The 25830-nt window shown below is 37.6% G+C and overlaps 1 protein-coding gene across 1 annotated transcript; it reads left to right on the top strand.

Moving 5' to 3' along the window:
* Positions 1–963: 963 nt before the first annotated feature.
* On the top strand, positions 964–25595 carry LOC112559635. Its single transcript, XM_025230971.1, has 27 exons — positions 964–1052; positions 3738–3808; positions 4915–5085; positions 7986–8126; positions 8381–8494; positions 10249–10506; positions 10898–11039; positions 11580–11694; positions 13567–13656; positions 14145–14294; positions 15085–15436; positions 15702–15820; positions 16141–16328; positions 16620–16746; positions 18502–18738; positions 18969–19178; positions 19850–20124; positions 20441–20582; positions 20702–20923; positions 21312–21462; positions 21690–21973; positions 22341–22538; positions 22751–22886; positions 23105–23139; positions 23530–23671; positions 24375–24607; positions 25410–25595. The coding sequence occupies exons 1-27, from the start codon at positions 964–966 to the stop codon at positions 25593–25595; spliced, it is 4578 nt and encodes a 1525-aa protein (XP_025086756.1).
* The last annotated feature ends 235 nt before the right edge of the window (positions 25596–25830 follow it).

Here is a 25830-nt window from a genome sequence, read left to right on the forward strand (position 1 = left end):
AGAAATCTGATTGAAAATGTTGATTGATATCAATAGTTAATATTACGATAACTATAGCGTGTTCTTAAAATTTCAGAATGTTTCTATGTTGTGTTCCTTGATTTTAATTGAGGAAGATTTTTAGAGAAAGTCGAAGGTGAGCATATGTATGAGATTGTCTACTAATCTGGGACTCGAGCAGCGTTGTAATAAAAATGCTTCTCGGCATATTTTTCTCTCGTATCTGAAGACTCAATTCAGGTGTGATACACAGTGCATGGCGATGGCAGGAGGAGGCAGCCTACGTCAGGTACTTCTGCTGGTCATACACATCATGGAACTAAATCAGATCGTCGTTGAGTTGTAACGGCTACGCGCAAAAGAGAGGTGGGGACCAGGAAGATGAGACGGGGCCACGTTATCTCTCACTGACGTCACAAGACGGTCAACACTAGCAGTGAGACATGTTTTACAGACTGCAGTAGACCTACCCGACTTACCGATAGCAGACCTACCCGTAACGCTATGCGTACCACAGATGCGTTCCAGAGAAGGAAATTTGCGAGTGTGAGCCGTGCTGGGAGCCTACCTTGATCCTTTATGCTGTGTATCTGTGTGATTATTAGGGTGAAGTGGTAGAAAGCTGATGTTGCTAAATCTCTCGGTTATCAATAGAAAATCCTAAAAGTATAATACAAGCAATCGTAGTAAGCATTTGTATCCATTCGATTGCCAGTAACTTTTTACACCTCATAAGGCCAAGGGGGAAAAACACCTAAAACCTCGCCACAAAAGCAAACTAATACCCAGACGAGTCGTGAACCAGAACCTCATGTCTTATAAAAATATAATAGTTGAAAGGCATATTGAGTGAACCCGAAGAAAACAAAGCTGAAGTCATCAAAAAGCAGACGCTGACGATCAAAGAACAGTACTCTCTGTCAGTCGTCAGTGGAAGACCGTTGAAGACCGTTGAACAGTCCTATGGAGACTCGCATCAAGACATCCCACGCCTGGCTTGCTCTTACAGTTGTGTTGAGTTTTGCGACTGTGACCGCTCTACGAAAAGATGCGTAAGTACCCGCATGATGCTTTCTTTAATTGTGGGATAAGATGGGAGTGGAGGCGCAACTTAACGCATTAACGCCTTCCACCTCCTCCACACGATTATTATTGCTACACATGAGAAGACAAACATGTCGCGTTATTTGAAAAAAAGGAAATAAGATTAAAATGCAGTAAAACTTCCTTATTAACGTTTTCCTTACTCTGATCCCCTCTTAGATACAATCCAAAAATGTTTTAAGTCATGGTTCGTGTTCCATACAATGACCCGTCTCGGACCTGAATTAGGTGGATTTTAACGAGTTTTAATAGGGAGGTTTTACTGCATCGGTGCAACTGTTGATCCCTTATTATTGATAGTTTTAGATGCAGCACAAGAAAGTCAATGCCATTCTAATGTTTGTGTTTGCTTCCACTGATGCACTGCCGGTGTCTAATGATATCTCTCCATTGTACCTTGTAAAGTCCAAGAACATGTGATAGGTTATTTTCTCATCTCATGCATCGAGTTCTTAACATACTTCACACATCCGTCCTGGTGGACACGAAAGGGTTTGGTAACAATGAGGGTATATATATATACTCTGGCAATGATCAACCTGACATATGGTTGTAAAAAATATATTCTCATGGTGTGTCTTGAATAAACTGAGATGACGTTACCAACCTTCTTCTGGTCTTTTAGACTACAACCAAAGTCCTTCAAGACCTACCCGATTGCTGACATATCGCGGTCAAAAATACTTCTTTCACATGAATATTACCATTATCAAATCGCAGGAAGAAAGTCGAATCTCGAAAAATCAAATAACAATAAAAAGACTTCCTCGCCTGTTTAAATCTCATTTAAGCCTCGAGCCGTGTGTGACGTCAGTGTCGGTGGTATGATTGGTATCATACCCAGAAAATATCGTAAAAAGCCCTAACCCCGCCATCGACTGTCCCAACCCGGATGAGAAAGGAGGGTTGGGAGTAGGGCTAGTAACCTTACTCCGTAGGACCCTTTTACGCTACAGAAACGACAGTTAGAGTAACTACTTCATCTGGTAGGAGTGGAGCAGACCAGGCAACTGGACCTATGACGGACCTGAAGACCAGAAGCCTATTACTTGATTGAAAGCATATGAAAACATATTGACGGAATAAGCGTTCATACATTCCCAAAGGATTCGTTGTTTAGAAGACAGTGGGTCAACTTCGTAGAGATGACTCCTCAAAATAGCTTCAGTTAGATAAATGTACTTCGAAGTCACCTGCAGCTTGCAATTTGACAATCGGGTATTGTAAGTCTGAATAATGGTCTGTAAAAGGTTTGATACTTTCAAGGCGATAGATAAAGATTGTCGGACGAACTTGATGTATGGCTGGTTACGAGCAGGTGTCAACTGTCCCGAGAGGAGATCTGGACCAAGACTGCAGTGGTGACAAGCGAGAGTTTTACTCAATACACTACGGGGCACTACTGATAATAATGTCCCACCTGCTGGTTGTTATATGCTTACCAATTAATACATAGCGTGGATGCCACCGGATGTGACATTGAACGTTATTCGTGAGCGGGAGAGAGATTTTGCCGGATTTGCTGACTGTAGGTGCAAATCGCCAACTTTGAAATAATATAACAAATAAAAAATTACGTTGTCTCTACCTCCCAGAATCTCTCATAACTCAGACCAATAGGTTTCATCTAGAGAGCTTGCTTTGATCACAAACATATAGACATTCCACCGTCTATTGATGACACAGCATTAAACACCAATTAAACAACCAGCCTACAATGTACCATGGACATTAGACCTTGGCAGTGAGTGGCACACTTGGGATTAATTATATGTGTGCTACGCACGTCCACACACACACTCTCATTGACTTTAACATTCATTCTCTCACATTCTCTCTCTCTCTCACACACACACATGCAAACACTGTGATTCAACTTTAAAATAAACCAGGAAAACATTAAGGTTACTTTTAAAACTATGTAAAAGGCATTAACATTAATCACTTAAATTATCTGCTGTGTTTTGTTTACAGAAATCATGTGATAACTGTCGTCTCTTATACAGAAGAGAGGTACACAGAGTGGATTATTTTTACCAAATACAGGTGAGAGGCAATGGCGACAGTTTTGATTAATAACACTGTGGATTCCAAATCGACTTTTCTTTTATTCACAGAATTTTATAACAGATCTTAAAATCTTGAGAACAGCGAAACAGGTCAACGTTTACCCAAATCAGCCAAATAGAACAGAAGCTATGAATTGTTTCTACGGGTTTCATATGTTTTCCAATATGTTGACTAGAAATGTTTTAGTCAAAAAAAGAATCTGGCCAGGTCAAGGGACCTAGGGGATGCAGCGATACATGTTGTTCCAAAAAAGTGCTTCTGCTATACTACTTTATCTTTAGTCAAAGAAATTTTAATAACAGTTACAGGCATAGTAACTTCTAGATGTATCAAAAGGTGTCTATCCAAAGCTATCCATTTACCTGCAAGACTTAAATGTATATCGTTATGAGTTTGACACGAATTAACTGTATTTTAATTTGCACACTGATTTTTAAGTCCTATAAGAAAAACAAGAGCGCATAAAAACAATTGCAAAAAAAAGAAATATACCTTTATAGATTTCTTTATAATGTACTATAAGAAATACTGATGCTTATGTTTTTTTGTTGACTTTTATTCAGAAAAGTACGTCATGAATCATATGTGTGTGAATCAGGCTGGTACAGTAACAATGACATTTCATGTGACTATGGTAAGATATTGAGCATGGCACATGTTTTGAGTCATAAAACATGTCATATTTTCAATAACTTTAGGTGCCTTTAAGTACAGTTAACAATGATTTATATATATATAGGTGAGCTATACCTTGAATATAACTAATATATGTTTATAAATAAGTGTCAGTCAAGTGTATGGTTGAAATGTGCGGACTGCCTGAAATATGTGTTATTTATTGACGTGTGTTGAAAGCTATCTGTATTCGTGTAAGCTACAACTAAATGTTTAAAGACAAACCACTACAATCTATGCTGTTTGTATAATGTCAGCTGGTCCTTTCATAAGCTAAGACAGCGGTTCTCAACCTTTTACTTGTGACGTTCCCCTGACGAACAAAGGTATGTCCGCGCCCCCCTTAGCCAGCAATGTAAGCTAATTTCACTAATACCGGTATAAGAAACTTTAAAAAAATGACCACCTTCTCGCCCCCCTTGTAAGCACTTCGCACCCCACAGGTTGAGAACCGCTGGGCTAAGGTATGACGAGGTGGAGGAAAGTTTTGTGTACATTGTCAGGGATACGTTTGTTGATCTTTTTTTGTAAATTGACGTGCGCGGTAGTTTTTTTATGTTTTGTACATGTATTGTTAATAATAATAATAAAAATTTGCTGGATGAAAAAAAAAGATTTATAAGAGCAAGTATTGTGATAAAGAATAATTGAAGTTTGCAGATTAGAGTTTTATAAAACCTCCAATTTACAAAGTAAATGAAAGATACATTCAGGTGCACGAGTGCGCATCTAAGCACATACCAACACACACAAACACACAGTCGCACATTGATTACACATTGTAATTTACACACACACTCTCATTCATTCACACACTCAGTCAACTGATTTACATAATCACACAGCAAAACACACACACAACAAATAAACATTTAACAGTAACAAACTTGAAGCATATACTGTGTAATAAAAATAGTGTCAAAAAGAAGATGCAAAAAAGCTGTGGATGGATATTTGACAATAGCTTCAATTATATTGTATTTTATACGTGCAGGTAATCTTTCTTTTTTATGTAAACAGTGCAGCTTAATGTACATTTTTGTGTTTGATTTATTTCGATTTCAGCTATATGCAATCGTCTGACAAATTTAACTGGAGCTTGTAATGCTCGCATAGCCAATTCGCACATCATCTATGATGGTATCATCCAGTACTATCCAGAAGGCTCCTGTAACAGACCAGACAGCTGTACATGCACAAAGGCAGGATTTTACAGCGGAGGACCAGTTTGTTTAAGTAGGAAATTTCTTGAAATAGAAATATAAAAGCTCATAAGGGAATATTTAGTCTATTTTAAGCTTTCTGTTCAAAAGTCATAATTGACAGTTCATTTCAAATGTTTCCTACAGCTTAATGAATAAACAGAGGAATGAAATCTTGGTATTTATTAAAAAGTAGCTCAAGGCAAAACTAGATTATTCAGAGTGTTTGTGTGTGTGCAGGAGTGTGAGAGTGAGAGAGTGTGAGTGTGTTTATGTGAGAGTGACAATGACAACGACAATTCTTTATTAAAGAGAGGTACAGTAAGCAAGACATGCTTTTTTCCATTTAGCCCTCACCTTTTATGGGGTAAAAATAGGCTAAGTAATTAAGTACTAAAAGAATAAGTAGTAATAAGCACAACATTATATCAAAAGAGAGTGGAAGATGAATATGTATAAAAGCAGTAGTTGAAATAGATATTTACAATAGTCCTGGAGTTGGGAAGTATCTGTAATGGTTTATATTTTAAGCATCATTAAATTTTCCTTCACTCTAGTGTATGTATTTTAGGAATTGGCATCCAAAGCCTTTCAGGGAGTTCGATCAATTGCTTAAAATGGAGAGAGAGGCTATTCCATAGCACGCTCCATGAGTGTTTCAGACTTGAATTGAAAAGGTCTATGCCAGGAATGGTAATATTGAGTTTTAGAGAAGTTTGAGTGTTATTGCAGGAAAATAGCAAAGAGAGTCTGGGGGACAGTTTACCCGTCAGTATTTTATGAATGAAGAAGCTTTTGTTAAATTTTAGTCTGTTTGTCAGAGGAAAGACTCCCAGAGAGGCAGTCTTTTGGCTGTATTTTCGGTTTTAGTTAAACTGCTTTAATAGCTCTCCTTTAAACACTTGCTAGAGGTTTCATGGAAGCTCCAATAGTGGAGTTCAGGAGGGTGAAGGCGTAAATCGTTGACTGTGAGTTGCATAGAAGAGTTTTCTTAAGTGAAGGTCTACGAAATGTTTAATTCTTGACAGCTGGTAGACTTTCTTAGAGATACTATCTTGTGACAGAAATGTGTGACAGGGATAATGATAAGTTCTTGTGGATTGTAACACCCATGAGTTTGTGGTACTGTAATTCCATTATTGGTTGAGTATTGATGTGGATACTTGGAAATGGGGTGGCTAAGCTTCGTCTTTTCAGTCTAGTTGTTAGAAGCAAAACTTCAGTCTTCTGGGGGCCGAATGGGATGTTGTTTGATTCTGTCCAAGCCTGAAGCTTGTCAGCGCTCAGATGTAGGAAGGAAGCAAATGGCTCTATCATTTGGCGGTATTGCGGTGTCATCTGCAAACATTTCGCATGATTGGGATATGTAGAGAGGAAGCTTATTTATGTAGACTGAGAAAAAAGAGGTCCTAATACTGAGCCTTGAGGAACACCAAATTTAACTCCAAGAGGATCAGACAATTGGTTGTTTACAGCGACTCTCTGAGTTCAATTATCGGGTAAGAAGTGTGGTGCTGGCAGTACTTAGTTTATATAATTCAAGTTTTCTGATTAGCAGATTATGATCTATAACGTCAAAGGCTTTAGAAAAGTGAAAAAGTAAGGCAGCAGAAAAATGATTATCATGAATGTTATTTAATCATTGCTGTTAGTGCAGTGTGGCAAGAGTGACGGGGCCCAAGTCCGTATTGGCTTTTGTGGAAAAGGTCATGCCATATTATGTGCTCTTGTAAGTGCTTATGGATGTGTTTTTCTAAGGAGTTTGAGAGTGGTGGTAGGATTGACGAAGAGGTGTCAAACGATGCACCCTCTGTACTTACTTGAGATATTATTTATCCCATACAAATAGTTGTTGTCCCTCAGTACTCCGTCAGTTGTAGATCGAACAGGGCCATACACAACCGGCCTTCCTCCTTTGAAATAAGCTTATAGCCCGCGATCCCGATACTACTTCTACTACCTGTTGCTGTCGTACGGTTAAGTCACCGGCCACTTTAATTCCTTTTTCTCTGTTTCTTCCTTCCCTGAATATGAGCATTTTGTCCGACCATTGAGAGAACTTGACCATCATAGGTCTTGGATTGAACCTCCTCTAGTATGTTGTACACGGATAATGTCCGTTAGCTACCATGATTTCTGAGGAACACTCCTCTGTAAAATATCCAGGACACGATTTGCACATGTAGAGAATGACTCATCTGTGGACTCAGAAATCTCAGAAATGTAAGTCGTCTACATCATTGCCAACTCTAGAAAGAGTAGCGAGGACTTCCTCCACTTAATCTGAGAGTATATTAAAATTTTCTGGTAAATGCTGTTGTTGACTTGTAATCGTCTCTCATAGAGGTTGATGATGTATTTTGCACAAAGGTTTCAGTTCTCACATCAGGACCAGGGTTCGTCTCGATATTCCCGAAGCACAAGCAGGAAATGAAAACCCTCAGGGGTACACACCGTGAACGCATAGTCCTCGCCTTGCTGTATATAGTTACTGTAAGGCCCACGCGCGCTCAAACATGAAAGTCACAAATGTTCACACAAATCAGCCACAAATGAGTCTAAAATGTAGGCATTCTGCAGGCATGTTCTTAGAGTACTAACACTGTCACATATGCATTTTAAAAAATTCAGTAGACTGTAATTAAACAGAGAAAACTAGCCTTAAAAAGAACTGACTAAAAACATGCGCGTGAGATCTCAGCCTCCATGTGTGTGTGTGAGAGAGAGATGTAGAGAAAGAAAAAACAAGCTTTAGGTTAAAAATAAAGATGTTGATAGAATTGATTTCATTAGTAGAAAATATGACTTCAAATAAAGGCTAATTTACCTTTCCTATATGTGGCAGATTTCTGTTTAGTGTTGATAAATTATCTTCTGGAAGTGTTACTGAATTTCCTGTTGATAATTTGAACATACTTAAACATTTGTGTGCAGTGTGTACAGCCATTACAAACTGCGACATAGAGACTTGCACCACCAGTACAAACCAGATATGCTCCAAGTGTGAAGGTACAGTACTTGACCAGGTGGGCTATCGAGCCTATGCTCCATCTTCTGACAGGAGGGCATGTAATAGTAAGTATTTTAATTTAGTCTTAAGTTTAAGGGTTTTGATTCTTTATTTCTTTATCTCTAAAAAAAGTTTTGTTAGAGATGACTGTGTATTTCTTGCAATTTCATTTTATGACTTTATAAACTTTATTTCTGAAAATAAAAAGTACTAAACAAGAGATTTTAAAACATTACTGGGATGAATAATAGTATTTTGTCTTTGAACAGATTTTTTTTTTACTATCCTTATGATATTGTTTGTTTGCTTATTTATTCAGAGGCATGTTCATGGCGCTCTGACAGTACACGCTGTTACCCAGGCAGCTGCTCCACAGAACGATCTAGCAGCTGCAACTGTTCATCTGGCTTTGGAGGAATCCATTGTCAAAACAGTAAGTTAGCTCATCTGGTATTATACAGGGTGAGCGAGATATGCTTTATGGAAGACAGAAGGCAGGAGGTGAAAAGGCTCTATGATGCTTGTATGTGAAAAATGTGACAGAATTGTAACCATATTTATTTGAGATGGTGAATACCTGCAGATTTTTTGAATAAATGCTATGTGGTTAGGAACGTGGAGACAAATACCTTGGATGTTATTAGGACAGTCTCTATAATATTGTGGTGGCTATGCATTTGTTATCGAAATGGCCCGGATTTTCAATCATGAGTTCAGTACTCACCTTTGACTCGTGAATTTTCCCTCAGGTCATCACACATGCTTACCTATAGTGATGGCTGTCAAAGATTTTTTTCACGCCTTTATTCTACTGATCCACCCAAGAAAGTGTTCATCATCAAAATAACCAAAAGATGAAAACATTTTCCTTTCAAGCCAACAACATATTTCATGCATCAGACTTTTGAGATCATAAGGTGGATGTTTTCCAAACCAAAACATAAATTCCAAGTAAATAGTTGTCCATTTAGGCTAAAATATTGTAGCCGGACTGACCGACCCCTCGCTAACGCCCTATTCCTTAGCTTTGCGCCAAATCAGTCCGTTCCTCTTTGTCATTCCAGGGAAGAGGACGGAAGTTCCCAAGGAGAATTTTCCACCATAAAAATTTTAGCTCTCGTTAGTCGGGTGCGTCGTCTAGTCTTTTACCTCGCGTTGTGTTCTTTTTTTACCTATCCATTACACGCACCCGAACTCAGCCGACCTTGGAGTCCACAAAAGACCCTGCTTTACCTTCTCTCAGACTAAAGTGTCATCCTTTCTTCGGTGCATCAGCTTCGCCGGACCTTCACGTGTGTTCTTTCTCTGCTGCTGTGTCACAACTACACCATGGACAGCACAAATCTCACTCGCGCTAGTGGTACACGTTCACACCGCGGAGACAAACGACACACTAGCACATGTTGGCATTAACACGCTCACACAGGTATTTAAGGTTCAAAGACATAGATTTATTTACATAGTTTACACATACAACCACCGTATCTATCTTCACCTACCTACCTAGCCTATCAAACCTACCACCTAGCTCCCTGAGGTGGGGAAAGAGAGCGCCTTGCGATACTAAGCTTTTAAACAAAACAAAGTACGTGTACCTGATTGGTTGATTTTTTTTCAGCCTTTAAAGGGAAGTAATCGAAAGAGGAACAATTCCTAAAGGTTCCCATGTTTCCTCCCTTATATATTCCTTCATTTGCGTCTGAAAAAATTTAAAAAGCGCATCGGTAGCATACGCCCATTACCAGGAGGGTGTCTGTGCTCGGGAACGGTGCTCGGCGCCCGTAACAACCTCAAAGAGTACTTCTCGCTAACTCAGTCTCAAAGCTTTACTTACTGCTAAACCCAGCAGGACCAGTTTTCGGACCGAAAAAAAGTGCGAGAGCTGCTTTTCGCCCGCTATTTGTACTGGGCAGCTTGGGCACTACGTCACCCGTTGTTGCTGTCCGACCAAGAGTGGGGTGGAAGGGGATGCGGGTAGAGGGACAATGCACTGTCAGCAGTACCCGCTGACCTAAACAAGTGCTCCTGCTACATTATTTTTGAAATTACATAAGCATCAAAAAAAAAAAAATAAGGAAAAGAAAATATGTTGAGGGGGGTAATAAAAGGTTAATGTAGAAAAATCACTTAAATGAAAAAAAAAATAATAAAGAAAAGTTTTAAGAACTTTAAAAAAATCTTTTGCAGTTGTGTCTCAAGCTGACATCGTCTACAATGAGCTAAAGCTAACTGCTGTAGATGGTTCTATTGCGACTGCACCATTAGATATAAATTCAGGACCATCTGCTGCTCAGAATGAAGTCTGGACAAATATTGTAGCTCCTGCAAACATCTTCTACCAATGGGATGGCCAGTTTCGTCCAACCTTACCTATCTACCATGCTTACATCCCAGAAGCTAAGGTTGGAGTCACTGGAGGAAAGACACAACTGATCTTAAACAGGGGTAGGATGAGTGCATTATTGAATAGAACTATGATGCCTGTAAATTTATGTTTTTTAACAGTTCTTTAAGCATAATTTTGTCTCTTTTTATGTTGAATAGTTGTGAGTCATGGATTTAATGTTCCTACGTACTTGAATATTCACAATGCCATTATATCTTGTTATTGATCTGTACAATTCATATTTTGTTTTTTTTTAAATGCGTCAAAAATAGAAAACTTCTATCTTTTCTCCTCTATCAGCTTTGACTTATCTCAAGACTTTAATTGTCTTTCCTTGGCCTTTCATAATCATGTTTACTCCATACTGAAGTTTTTTTGATATGATAAAGCTAATATATAGTTCACATCTCTTTCAGAGTTTTGATCCCCTGTGAATGTTTTCCTGTGTAGGTACAACACGTCAGGTTTATGAACGCACTTGTAATGGCTCTAGTCGAGATGAACCCAACCGAGCAATGTTTACCTGTAGTGCAACCATGCAGCCAGCGGAGTATTCTGGCTCTCTTACAGTGCCTTTTCAACATGGTGACTGGTCAGTACAGTTTAAAACACACTATATCTAGTAAAAGAATGGACAAAAGGGCTTATATAAATAAATAAGTGAGGAACAGCTTTTATTATGACTAACCATCTTTCTATATTATAATATAGTTAATATGTATGAGTTACATTATAATCAGATTTATTTTATATTAGGGAATAAAAGTTTTACAATGAGGTTTTTATTCAAAACAAAGGTAACCAGATTCAGTATTAAGGGCTTAAAACATCCAGCAGAGAAAAGAAGCAGTGATGGTAATAATGCTTTTGTTCCCTCTTGCCAGTTACTCTGTTCTTTACATGGAGATGGTTTGAACATATGATATACTTATTTTACAGTGTATAACATTCTCAACAAATAAATATGCATTAACATGTGACTTTGGGATATCAAACATTTACTGAATGCCTGTGTGAAATATGTTGACACTGACTTAAATTGACCCCTTTGAACACCTGCAGATTAGAAATACATTTGCTAGATTATTAATAGTTCTTCTGTCAGTGAAACTGCCTGATCACTTCATTTCAGGCTGGAATTTTCCATCCATGCAGATGTGGGAGGGTTTGTCAAGGTTGAAAACAAAGAAAAAAAAATCATAGAAACACATTATCTCAATGGTAATACCAAAACCCATCAATTCCAGGTGAGAACTTTCGTTGCATAAATCAGTGGTTCTCAAAGTGTGGTCTGCGGGTATAAGTCAGGTGGTCCGCGGCTGCAGTCGTCATATGTCAGCAAAGTGATGTTTAAGGTGATGCATTCCTCGCATTAACATTTTAATTACAAATAACGAGGTACGTAGTTTTATGTCAACTTATTTCTATACTACTGTCACAGAAGGACATTTAGTTTTGAATTAAAATGAAACAAATGCGGCAATTTAAATTTGAAATTCAAAGTACAGACTGATTTTTAGGCCTTGGTGGTCCGCCATAGCTTTTACTTAAGTAAAGTGGTCCACGGTACGAAAAACTTTGAGAACCACTGGCATAAATCAATAATGTACTCTATCATATATCCTATAACAATACAAATGACAAATCTTTATTTATGAGGGTAACAGACTAAGCAAAGTTATACTTATTTTACATCTAGCTCTCAATCTAAGAAAATAAAACTAGACTACTATTTAACTATATATAGCAAAAGCATTTAGAAGAGCAAATCAGGATATGTACAAAGATAGCGGTTGTCTAATTTGACAGGGATTTTCGACTAGTGAATAAGTAACATATGGTTCATGTACGATTTCATTGTTAGTAATGGGTGTTTACTTTGAATGGAAAGACTTTGCAAGCAACCAGAGGTTTCGAAATGGCTGTTTCAGAAGTCTTGCTTTGAACTAGTACAGACTGTATTCTGTCTGTTGGAGGTGTGAAGGAAGGCTGTTCCATAGAACGCTACCTGAATATTTCAGGCTCATTTTGAATATCAGTTCTTGGTATGGGAATATACTGAGTTTGAGGAAACCTCTTAATTATTACTTTGGAAGAAAATGGGGTAGAAAGTCGAGGGTGCATTTTGCCTCTTTGTATTTTATAGACAAGCAAACATTTGTTATACCTTACTCTGCTTATTAGTGGCAGGACCTCTGGAAACGAAAAAAATCATGAGGGTGCAGTTTTGGTTTAAGTACCACCAATTGATAGTTCTCCTTTGAATGCTTACAAGAGGCCTCATAGAAGTACTAATAGCAGACCCCCACAGAGTGGAGGTGTAATCAATGGTTGACTGAATATAGGCTGTGTAGAACAGTCTACAAGAGTGAGGATTTATAAGGTGTTTAATTGTCGATAGGAAATAGGTTTTACTTATGGCTGTGTTGGGACTAATTGTCATCAAGAGTGACACCTAGAAGTTTAGGGCTTTTAACTTCTGTCAGGTACTTAGATGGATTTTTGAAATTAGGTTTTGCCTGTTAGTAGCATAACTTTTGTTTTCTGAGGGTTGATTGCCATATGGCTTAGTTCAGTCCAGGATTGGAGCTCATCAACACTCTGAGGTAAAAAATGCAGCCAGTCACTCTATTTGGGATATGCATGTATTGTTGTGTTGTCTGCAAATATTTTGCATGATTGGGAGATATGAAGGGGAAGATCATTGATATAAACAGAAAATAGAAGAGGACCTAAAACTGAGCTAATTGTGTCATGCCAAATTTCACTTCAATGGGATCCAACATTTGGTCTTTAACTGAGACTCTTTGTGTTCAATTTTGAGAGAAAGGATTTGAGGAACTGGATAGAGCAATTAGTAATTATAGCTTGTAAAGTGATTGCTACAATAAGTGATTGCTATTAAATATTTATTGGCTAGTTTACCCCAGCTATCTTTATCCTACCTTTACATTTATCCACTCACTGACAGCAGTTACAAGTACAAAAGTAAATTTCAATATAAGCAGAAAATTTCAGCTGATTTTGTACAACCCTAAATGTACAGTGTTTGCTTTATCTCCCTTATGACTGCATACTCAAATGAGTTTTAAAAAACTATTCTTCGCTCTTTTTTGCAGGTTCATTTCGACACCATTGTTTCATACCACTGCAAAGTAACATCTGGATGTGTAGACTCCATGTTAACAGTCGAAGATATTTCAAAATCTGTGAGTTACAGCCGCAACATATTTTTGTATGTAACTTTAAAATTGCATATCTTTTTCATGTAATGATGAAAAATGTGGGGGAAAGATGTACTTCTAAGCTTAATGAACCTAGATGTGTATGTGCTCATTATCTATCAACTAATATTATCTTGATGAGAATCTTAAGATGTTTTAAGTCTGTGAAATACCGTTTTAATATCCTTTTATTGATATCATGGTATATTATTTTAGAAAACTGTTCAGTTTATTTTAAAAATAACAAGTGTGAAATGAACTAAATGTAAGTGCTGTGATTGTTGTTGATATTATATGCAAATGTTATAGTAATTGGTAATTTGTTTTGATAAATGATGAATGATTAATACTTTTAGTTTTACAGTGTGTTACTAAAACTGTTTCCCATCAGAATGCTTTGAGTTCTCAGATAGAAAAGGTGCTAAAAATCTCCTAACACCAGTGTCATGCAGAATTCATTTCCCGTACTTTAGAGCACACAAAATATTCTGTGGAGTGGCTGGAAAGATGATGATTCTGGAGTACACCAGATGATATACCAGGTGTATGAGCTGGATTATATAGGAAGTGCACTCCAGCACAAAACTCTGACTACTAAAGGCGCTGTCAACAGTACTGGATCTGTGAGTGTTGCTTTAAGCTTTAAGCTTTAAGCTTTTTTTTCTGAATAGTACTTGACAGAGATTCTTGAAAGCTGGCAGGAGTGTACTTTTGTTTTCCTCCTCTCTGCACCCCCATTTCTACACATGGTGAGCTAAGCATGTGAACTTCTGGGGTGACAGAGCACCCAAATTTTGGTGTGAATAGGGAAGAACCAGTGCCTGTACCCTTCTAAGAAGGTGATGCACTTTGTGTAGCTGTTATAACACATTTATTTTTACTTTTTGGACATATTGGCAAATTGATCTAGTGCAGTTTGTGTTAAAGATTACTTTGTTTTGCTTTTCAGTACTGTTGCTACTGCCATTATTACATTTTTAAATTACATTTTTAAAGCTACAAATGAGCTATCTTACAGAGTTTTTTCCCCTTAAAATGTTGCAAGAAGAATCAAAGCAATCCAGTGCATTTTGTGTTTAGAGAGCTTGTTAATTGTTAATTCTTGAAAAAAAATTTCAAATTTCATAATGTCAGAAAACATTACTCCTTACTTTCCTGTGTTTGCAATCTTAGGCTATAGCTTTACTGTCTGATCATTAGAATGATTTTTCTGCACGAAATGAGAAAGTTCTTAACACTTTTTATGATTTCAAAGATCTTTTCTCTTTACTATTGTGTTGTTAATTATAGCTTAAAGTCAACAATCAATCTTTTGAAAAAAAATTGTTGTAGATGCAAATTAATATTTGTATTGTTATTTGTGTTGCCTTCTTAATTCTTGACATGTAAGGTCATACTTTTCTGATCTTTAAGGGAAGTACCAGCTTTTCTGTAACAAGCCCTGGAATGTATGCCATTGTCCTGTCTGCACTGGACAGAGCTGGAAACCATAAATCTTGCCGGAGACTTTTTCTTTACGATTCGTCTTCCCAGATCAGTGTCACAGCCTCCTCAGTTTTGCGTGTGACCTCTGCAGCACAGGTCACATCCTTCACCTGGCAGCACAGTGAGGGAGATGTAACTCTGTCATGGGTGGAGAGGTACACCAATGTATTCCACAACAACCACAATCTTCTGGCAGCTGTTGCATCAGAATCTGGAGTAGAGAGTGCATATGATGACTCAGAAGGAAACAGGACTGTAGCAGCCATTCAAAACACTTTAGGTTAGCTATTTCAAATGCTTGAAACCTAAATAGGATCTCTACGTATGGGAAGAAAGATTGGACTTAGCTATATTCACAATTTCTTTGTATAAAATGATGCTTTACAGAATGAAAGTAGTTCAAGACTTTCCAAACACATTGTGAACATTCATCCTTATAACTTACAGTGACAGATTGCTAAGGTTGTTACTAAGTTTTAAACTTATGTGTGATACCAGAACTAGTTATTGATAAACATATCATTTACTGATGGAACATCTTGCAGGTATTGTAAAATTTACAACTGCTTGGGGAGTAGATGCAGAAGGAGGGACAACTCAGAGGACACCACCTAATACTGCATTTACTCAGGAACCAGGGCTGGCCATGACAAAAACAATAAAGGTGTGCTTTATCTCTTTTTCCTTAGTTTAGTTCCAAAAATGTGTATATGTCTGATTTATTTTACTTCATTATTTACTGAGATTTATTCAGTTTTAGTTTATTTAACATCAAATTTACAGAGTTCAGTTGCTGAATGAGCATTAATTTTTAACTTTGCTTCATCTAAGAAAATAACATAATAGTTGTAGTGTTGGTCATACATGGAATCTTGATCAGTTTTCCTAGTGTTTTATTGGTCCCTCTCTTTATATTTCATATAAGTCTTCTTGCCCCAGAAACAATTAGAGAAAATGACTTTCCATCCATAAAACTGTTTGCAGGCAAATGTTGTGGATGGCCAAAGTCTGACATTCTGGGTGAGAGCATTTGACATCCGAGAGGACTACTATGAAGAGAATCTGACAGTACATGTGGACAGCTCGCCTCCAGTGATCACAAATCTGTGGCTGACCAAGGACAACTTTGAGAACATCAGTGTCCATGGTCTTGAGGAGCTCAATGCAATGACGTAAGGTCTTCATTCTCCTTAGGATTAGAGCTTATGTAGTCATGAGTAATGTGATAAGATCATAGTACTTTTGTCTGGTGTCTTGCTGTTTTACATTACAACCAGTAATTTCTAAGAAGAAATTATCTGATCAAAGGGTACACTCTGGAACCGCACCATCTCTCTTGCAATATATTTGATGAAAGGCACTAACTACATTAATTATTTTTATGCAATATTGTAAAATTATGTGAATAAAATATATTTCTTGATGTCTTGCTCCAAATTCTTTACTGGTCATTTGCTTCACAGAATAGAATGGGTGGCTTATGATGACCACAGTGGGCTGTATAGTGTCCAATGGCAGCTAGTGGACAACTACAATGGTCAGAACATTGTGCATGGAATAGAAAATGTATCACCACAAGGAGAGACTAATGTAAGTTCATTATTTTTACAAATGCTGGGGTCCTCCACAGAACCTTGTTTACCCTAAGACAGCGGTTCTCAACCTTTACCTTGTGACGCCCCCCTGATAAACAAAGGTACATCTGCGCGCCCCCCTTAGCCAGCAATGTCAGCTAATTACACGAATACCGGTATAAGAAACTTTTAAAAAATGACCACCTTAGCGCCCCCCCCCACCGGTAAGCACATCGCGCGCCCCCCCCCCAAGGGGGGCACGCCCCACCGTTTGAGAACCACGGCCCTAAGGCAACAGACCCTGTCTGGTTGAGTGGCAACAATAATATGTGATGGGACTAAGGGTGTGTAAGGTATTTGAGAATGAAAGAGAGCCACTGTATGAAAACATCACAGCTTTTTTTATATACTAAACTCAGAAGAATTGAAAAAACACCTTTCCTTCTTTACATTAAATTCATTTCATCTATAGAAATAAATATATTTGAAAACAATAAAACAATGTCAAGTTTGATGAATAGCAATTCATGTAAACTGGAAGAAGCTTGCAAGGAATAACAGTAGTCAAATTGTAGTCGTAGCCTTAGGAATTTACCCTTTGGCATAGGCTTTTAGTAGTTTACCTATAGGCTTAGTAATTTAACTTTCCTATAGGATAAACAATACAATGGAAATCCCTTTTCCTTGATACATTTAGCACGAGGTTGATAGGCAACCTACCAGGCACATTGCCCAGAGCATAATAGGACAACCTACAGCCATATACAAGTGGCTGCCTGTTGCGGGACCTACCACCAGTCTTTATGAGCTTTGCAGGCTGGGTTACCTTAGATTTTAAACACCGCAACAAAAATCCGAAAAAAGAGAAAAAAATGTCTGTCATCTCTTTAATCTTCTCACCAAGTGTAAAACTGAGTGGAAATGACATAAACAAAAATTATCCAAAACCCCCAAACAAACCTAACCCCAAATCAACCCAAACAGAAATATACCCAAATGGGTAACAATAAACTTCTGATAATGTTAAATCAAAACTAAAATCTGAAAAGAAAATGCATGATATGTCCTACTAAAAATATACTTTAATGTTTTGTGAGTATTACAGTAATTATTATTATACTGCACCTAGTTCACACTTGAAGCTACTCACCATGCACAACACACACACACGAAAGGGAGTCACTTTGTTAAGGAATTTTGGAAAAGATGTGCTTTAAAGTATTTTTTGTAAGTTACTAGCAACTGTTTGTGCTGTAAGTTCACTGGCAGGGAATTCTAAACTGTGAGCTGAAATACTGCAAAAGAACGTTTGCCAATCTAGAAAAAGAGAGCTTTTAAATTCTGCAAATTTGGTATCCCTTTCCCATAGGCCTGTTGCTGCAATGGAATGGATTTTTATAGATCTTAAGGAGTAAGGGCATTTTACTACTGGAAGGCAGCTTACATTTATCAAACCTCTGCATCCTTCCCCGTAATTGTTCAACAGGCAATTAAAGGCAATCCTCTTGAGGTCCCATTGCAAAGTACATAGATTCATATCCTTTATTATGAATCCTGTATATTTTCTATGCTCAGGGCTTCTAGAGTACTTTTAAATGTTTTATGCAAGTGTATAAATTACAATCTTTGTCCTATCATATTTCACTCTAATTTATCTAGCTCTTGTTGCCTATAGATACTTATCTACAATGAGTAATATGTTTACACAGATGGGTTTTAAAGTTTACTCTTTCACTTTCAGTTGTGTCAGTAACCAATGCTTTTTTTCTAGACCCTTCAACAATGTCAGACACGCTATGGAAGTTATGCTCGTGGTGCAAACTGTTACTGCACGGGGCCTGTTGGCTGCTATCATCGGCATTTTCAAGTGAAGCCTGTCATTGTGGACGTCAGTCTTGGGCATGGTGGCCTTTTCAGCAATGGCAGTGTTGGTGTTCATGATTATGACTACTATATTGAGGTCACAGTTGTCAATCACGCCAAGCTTTCCACCACCATCAGGAAGCAGGTTAGTTCCTTCATGGATGAATCAACAGACATAAAGACAGAGAGAGAGATGGATACACAGAGGGATAGAAGATATGTGAAAGGGAAAGAGAAAGCAGCGGGACATTTTGATGGGCAGTTTATTGGTAACAGATCTAATAATCAATGTTTGACAATGTGTTATAAAACTTCATTATTTCAAAGTAAAATTAACATGATTGACAGTGACTTTTCACTTTCCATCATTACCAGATAACATTAGATGCAAGTCCTCCACATCCAGGTGTTGTGAATGATGGAATACCAGATTCCCCAGAAGTGGACTATCAGTACAGCAGGACACTACATGCATACTGGTCAGATTTCTTTGACAGAGAGAGTGGGATCAAGTTCTACCAGTATGCATTTCACACCTCATGTCTCAACAGCAGTGTGTTTGGACACAACACACAAGACAGCAGAGTAAGTCTTCATTTTGCATGAATGTTGTGGACTCATTCCATACAGCAACTTCCCATTCTGAAATCGCCTTCATAAGATCCCTATATTAGATGCTAGTGAAGTATAATTGTAATCATGGAGGCTGACAGGAGTTCCATGTGCATCACTCTATAGTAGTGTACTAAGTTATTTCTTTGATTTTGTAGAGGGTAGTGGTTGAACAGCTCCCAGGACTGTCCCCTTTCCACACCTGCTGCGTGTGTAATAGCCAGGGTTTGGGTTGAACTGTCCTGCCAGTGGCTACTGGATCTATTGTTACACCTGAAGTTACGAAGTCACCTGACCCACTTGGGAAGGCCATGACCAGACAGTGCGGGATGGAGGTGGCGACTGCCATCACTGGGAAAAGTCGAGAAAGGTCGAGGCTGCATAACCAAGCACTGGGAAAAAGGAAGGATAGTTTCTGGAACGTTCAATTAGGATAGGATAAGTGGTGTAGCTATACAGCCACTAGTTTTCAAAAGTGACCTATTTATATTCATAACTAATGAAAACTATGCAGCAGTCATACTGATTTTGGAAAAAGTAATTAGAATGTAATAATTTTAATTTGCGTACTTTGAAAAAAGATTGTTCTGCAGAGAACAACAAAATTTTGTCAACATGACCTGAGCATTTCTCTTGCTGTGCAGATTGTCATGACGTATGAAACCACAGCAACATGGAGTGCTCCAGCTGATGGAACCTTCTACATCACAGTTGTGGCTTTCAACAGTGCCATTGAACCCAGCTCACCTGTGTGTTCAGATGGTGTTACTGTTGACCAGACTAGCCCAAAAATGTCTCGTGTTTATGTGGCTGGGGCTTACATTGCACCTGGCTTAATCCGAGCATCAGACAATCACACATGGCTGGTGACGTCTGACCGCACGATAAGGCTTGTGGAAAACCCAGACCAGGCGTGCATGTAAGTTCCTTACATGAATGATAAAATATCCATCATCTGGTAAGTCTTGAAGAAAGAGAACTTGCTGTCAAAATTTTATTTTTTCTTCTTTGTAGTACAAAAATCTTTTAGAAAGTAAATCTTCATAAAGAATATTGCACTCATGAGTTCATTGAATCAGCAAGCCAAATGTTAACAAATGCAGATGAAACATTACAAACAACATTTTGATGAAAACATGTTACTGCATGAATTTGTGAGAATCATACAAACTGATTTGTAAACTGATTTGAAAATAGCAGAAGCAGTTCTTGATTAGGTTCTGCTTGACTTGCAGCAATAAGGCTACGCCTGGATTGAGCGTGGACTTTTTTCCTCTGAGTTCTAAAAAGTCTTCCATCCAAGCATCTGAAGCCTGTCAGTATCAGGGTTTTGAGAAAAGGTTTACTCAAACATTCTACCTCGGTAGAGATCACCAAGTGAGTTGATCATCTTTTTAAATAATTTAATTAGAATTTAATTTTAATGTGTCTAAATGAGAAAACTTTTATGCAAAGGTCGTTTTTTCTCAATAATGTAATTATATTTTTATCCCCAGCTATACATGAATTGGTCTGCATATGACAATGAAAGTGGCATCTATGACTATGCAGTGGGTCTGGCTTCAACAAAGAATTATGGAGACGCTCCTGACATTTCTTCTTTTACCAGCACACACCACCACAACTTTTATCAGAATAACCATCCATCACTTCCAGTTGGAGCTCCATTTTACATTTTCATCAAAGCCAAAAACAAAGCTGGAAATGAGTCTTATATAGTATGTAAAAATATAACTCTTTTGTAGCTTCATCTATATTTTCTCATTAGTATTCGGTTGTTCTTTCTTATTTAGGCACTTGTGATAAATATAATATTTTTCTCTGAATATCTGTCATAGTAAACATTTTATCCTTTTACTCTCCTTCTTTATTTTTTATTTTTATTTTGCATTCATACCTTGCTGATATTTCTAATGCATTTGGAGCTCCCTCTATGGTGAACTAACATAATTCAAAAAACTGTTGTTTCTTTTCTTAGAAGATATTACTATTTCTCTATGAGTGCTCCATAAGAACAAGAATGTAATTCAGAAACATCTATATATTGGTGACAACTTTTCAAAGAAGCATGACAAAATCTGAGCAAAATGTCATCCACTTCCACAGGAACTGGGTCCTGTAGTTTTATTGCGATCTTCAGCCTCATACTTGGGAACAGTAAATCTAACTTTGGAAGAAGATATTTTGATTGTCCGCTGGGATGTAGAGAAATTCACAGGCCCGGAGAAACAGCACCTTAAGTTTTATGTTTTCTTGGGTAGGTATAGTACACTCTTTTATTTGTCATTTGGCTTGTATGTGTGTGGAAAGGAGGTTGGGGGATGGTGTGGGGTGTGTGTGTGTGGTTTGTGAGTCAGTCATACCTCTGTCTACTCATCCAATCTTGAAGATACTCTCTTTGGTCTCTGTGTTGTCTAAGCTTTACCGTGCACTGAATGCAAAAAGCGATTCTGACATTAACTTCCTGGCTATTGTCAATTGCAGAGGAGCTAACAAGGGGCACATCATTGTACCCAAAGTCTCGTGCACGTACTTCAGGTAGCTGCATCCAGTCTAATCCACAGTCATGTGCTGCCTTCAACATCTCAGAGCTTCATTGGGGGCTTCATCAACAACATGCATACATTGCAAAAGTTCAGGTCACAAACATTGTAGGCCTTGACCTCATGTTGACCTCTGAACCCTACGTACATGACACTCGGTTGGCAGCAAGAGGGACTGTCTTTGATATCGTGCCGAGTGGAGAAGAAACTATTCTGTTTGCTCCAGTAATAATTATTTTTATCCCACTGACAACAACAATAAAAAAAATATAGAGAGAAAGAATTGGCAGCATGTATAAAGATAGTGTGTTTGTGTGTGTGTGTGTGGGGGGGGGGGGGGTAAGGAAGGCAAGTGAATGGGCAAGTCAGTGAGAGTGAATTTGTGCATGAATATTTATGAAGAGAGAGAAAGATGGGTGTTGGTAAGTCCTAAGTGAAAATTTTGAATGTTGGAATCTGGTATAAGAGATATTTATTACTTTTGATTTTTCTGAAACAAAGACGGAATGTCTCATACAGCTACTCCCAGTTTGCCTACACATTACCAAGTATACTGAAATATAAAGACTGTATGCTGTTCTTCATAATACAGAGATCAGAGGACACAGATTTTCAACTATCCAAGACTACCTATGAGGCTCGCTGGTCAGGCTTTGACAGTGGAATACAGCAGATCACTTATAAAGTTGGACTGGGCACTAAACAAGGATCAGATGATGTGGCAGCCTTTGTTATGATTGGGACAGTTACTGCATATGTGTTCACAGGCCTTAACCTACAAGCAAACAAGGTGAGTAATAGAGAATTCTTGACATAAGAGGTGCCAACCATTTGAGGGTTTTTTTTTGGGGTAAAGAATGAATAGTGGGAGTTACCAAGTAAATGAAGGCCCTTATGTACCATAGATTTTTTTTTTTTCATTTTGTAATCAGTATTGTGACACAAAAGTTATCTGACAGTTTGCTTGATACATTATAATGAAGCTTTGATTTCTTTTTTCAGCAATATTTTTGTACAGTTGTTGCTGTGACAAATGGAGGACAGGTTGCTGTATCAAGTGATGGTGTGCTTGTTGTTGAAGCAGATGAGGAAGTTAACATCAAGATACTGGATGGTCCAGGGTGTAGTAACAGTAATGGTATTTCTTGTTAATGCATTACTGTTACTTTGTGTTATGATGTGTGTGCATGTGTGTTTGTGTGTGTTTATATGTATGTGTGAGATAGGGGGTTAAAGGTGGATTTTGAAACAGATTTTGAAACATTTGTTGTTTAATATCAGAATTTATATTTGATGGTCAGGACACAGGTGTTCCTAAAGTAACTCTAAAACTGGGTATTCTTTTTTTCCATCCAGCAACACTGTCATGGTCACCAGAGCAACATGAGGATGTGAGTGTTGCTTTGATGGCTAATCCTGTTCAACATGCTTTAACTATGTGTAAATAATGGCTTTTACTTGCTATCTACTATCCCTGTATTTGTTGTTTTCAATGTGAAATTCATCTTAAACAAACTAACCCATAGTTTGAGTTCCAGCTGGAATAAATGCCAGTCTATGTGGCAAATACAGATGTAGAAAACTATTGGTTTTTGTCTAGAACAGTTAAGGAAATCTGAAGACAAGTAGTACCTGTAATATGTATTAAATATAATATAAAATTTTATAAGTGTTAATGACATCTCTAGTCTTTTGAGAAAGAAATCACCCTAATATGAAAAGTACATAACATCATGTAATAAGATTTATGGCTGAAGTACATTCTGGACATGTTCTTACAGAGACCTCTAATACCCTGTGAAGATGATGCAAGCTTTCAGTTGTCACGAAATATGTTGTGGGCTCACTGGACTCTAACAATGCAGCAGAAATTGAGGTTTCCAGATGTTCAGTGGAAAATCCAGAAGACTGTTCCTGGCATTGGTAAGATGGATTATTCTTTGTGATGCTTGCTCAGACATTATAAGAGCACTTCATGAAACATTGTTTTATTTTGATAGCAGAATGTTTTCTTTGAGAAGGAAGTAAAGTAAGTATGGCTAAGGTAGTGTTCTAGTTGTCAGGGCATGAGGTGCTTATTTCCTCTACCTCACTGCCTTTTTCCCCTACTCTTTAAGGGGCCAGGTACCCAGACAACAGCTGGGTCAATGGGGGAAGTATGCTGCACCACAATCATATCAAACTGGCCAATGTACATGCCTTCAATCTTGGACGTCAGTGATTTAATAATCCGAATATCTGCCTTTCTTAATATAGCTTCATATTTGATCAAATTTGTTTTAGTCATTGAATACTTTCATTTAAAAGTTGTTCTCTTCTCATCAGTACAGTAGCGTACTGATTAGTAATTAGGTTTGCTGTGGGTGATGCAGGTGAGCATTTGCTTGTTTGTTAGACCATAAATGATAGTGAACCCCATTTCGAAAGAGGAAGGCTCATAGTGGGAGTGCCAAGAACCCTATGCTGGACCCATGTGGCCATACAAAATATTCCATGGGTCTTACAGTGAAGGGCCAATTTTCAGTCCATGTAAGGCCAACATAGTGCTTATTTATTTTTTCAGGAACACACTTCAGTGGGCTAATTGCTTTTAGTATCGCCTGTAAAAGTTCATTTTTATCATCAGAATCGTGGACTGACACCACAGAATACCAGTTCTCCACTCGAACGTATGCTGTTGTTGCTGAAGGATTGGCACTACAGCCTGGCAATAAATATCGAGTTGCCATCAAGTTCTGTGTTGGAAATCTGTGCAGCAAGCCAGCTTACAGTTCTGGTGTTATTATTGTCTCTGGTCCTGCTCGTACAGGCTCCATTTCAGTCACCTATGTGGAAGGCCTGCAAGGCAATGATAGTTCCGTATGTAATTCATCTTTCCTTTTGTCATTTATTAACTCCTTCTTAGCAGAAATCAAAGTTATAGGTCTACATCCAAACTGTATCTTTTTATCAATAAATACAATAAAATACAATTTTATTAATCCGCAAGGGCAATTACAGGAAAAAAGTATTAAATAAAAACAAAACAAAAAAATATATATAAATATAAAAATATAAATATAAATAAATATTATTAAAATATTATAAATAAATATTTTATATAAATATATATATAAATATATAAAAGTATTATAAAGGATAAAAAGAGGTGAAATTTATTGAATAGTACAAAAAGCAAGAATTTCAATATTCTTACCTGAATATAGCCTTATATTTTTAACTTGAAATAAAATTGGATATTTCCAGGTCTGAGTCAGTCCTTTCCATCATTTTACTCTAATTCATCTTGTCTAAAACTTAGGTCTGTGTCCAATTCTTTCATGATTGTTTTCTAAAGCTTGCTATGTTCTTATCAAGAGGTCTTGTTCATTTGTCTTTCTTTAAAGATGAAAGCAGGTACACATATTCTGGGAAAGAGCACACTTTCCTGTTTGAGTAATTAGTTACAACTGCTTCCTAATTATCTCTGGGATAAGGTGGGGTAGTGTATTTTCTGTTTTGTGGTTAAAGAAAAGTAGTTTGTAGACAGAGAAGGATGAGCTACAGGCAACCTAAATTGACTTCATATGCTCATAGCAAGTACATGCTATATAAATTTTACAGTTATTATTTTATTATTAAGAATGTCTAAGCTAATTTTACAATGTATGCTGCATTGCAGCTGGAAATAAGAATGGAAAACTTTCGAGATCCAGACATCAGTGACCTGACTGCAGCACAGTCTGTAATGCATTCCTACCAGTGGTCTCTGACTGACAACAGCCATGACTCTCATTTACTTCAGGCCTGGAAGACAGTTCCTAAACTTCACATTTTAAATGCTTCACATGTAAGATTAGTAGTATGATAATGATGGTCTTAGTAAATATCATCCATACATCAACCAACCTTTCACTTATACCTATTGACCTTCCACCCTTGCTTTCATTCATCTTCCATCATTTTCAACACTTCTGTAACATACAGTCCCAGCACATAGCTAGGCTTTTCACATTATGTTTATATAGATTGTTACAAATGATCTTAGATTCTTACAATAGTTATATATGCGGACATATGAGGGCACACCCACACATCTTTTT

The sequence above is a fragment of the Pomacea canaliculata genome, linkage group LG3, assembly GCF_003073045.1.
Source record: "Pomacea canaliculata isolate SZHN2017 linkage group LG3, ASM307304v1, whole genome shotgun sequence".
Classification (NCBI taxonomy): Eukaryota; Metazoa; Mollusca; class Gastropoda; order Architaenioglossa; family Ampullariidae; genus Pomacea; species Pomacea canaliculata.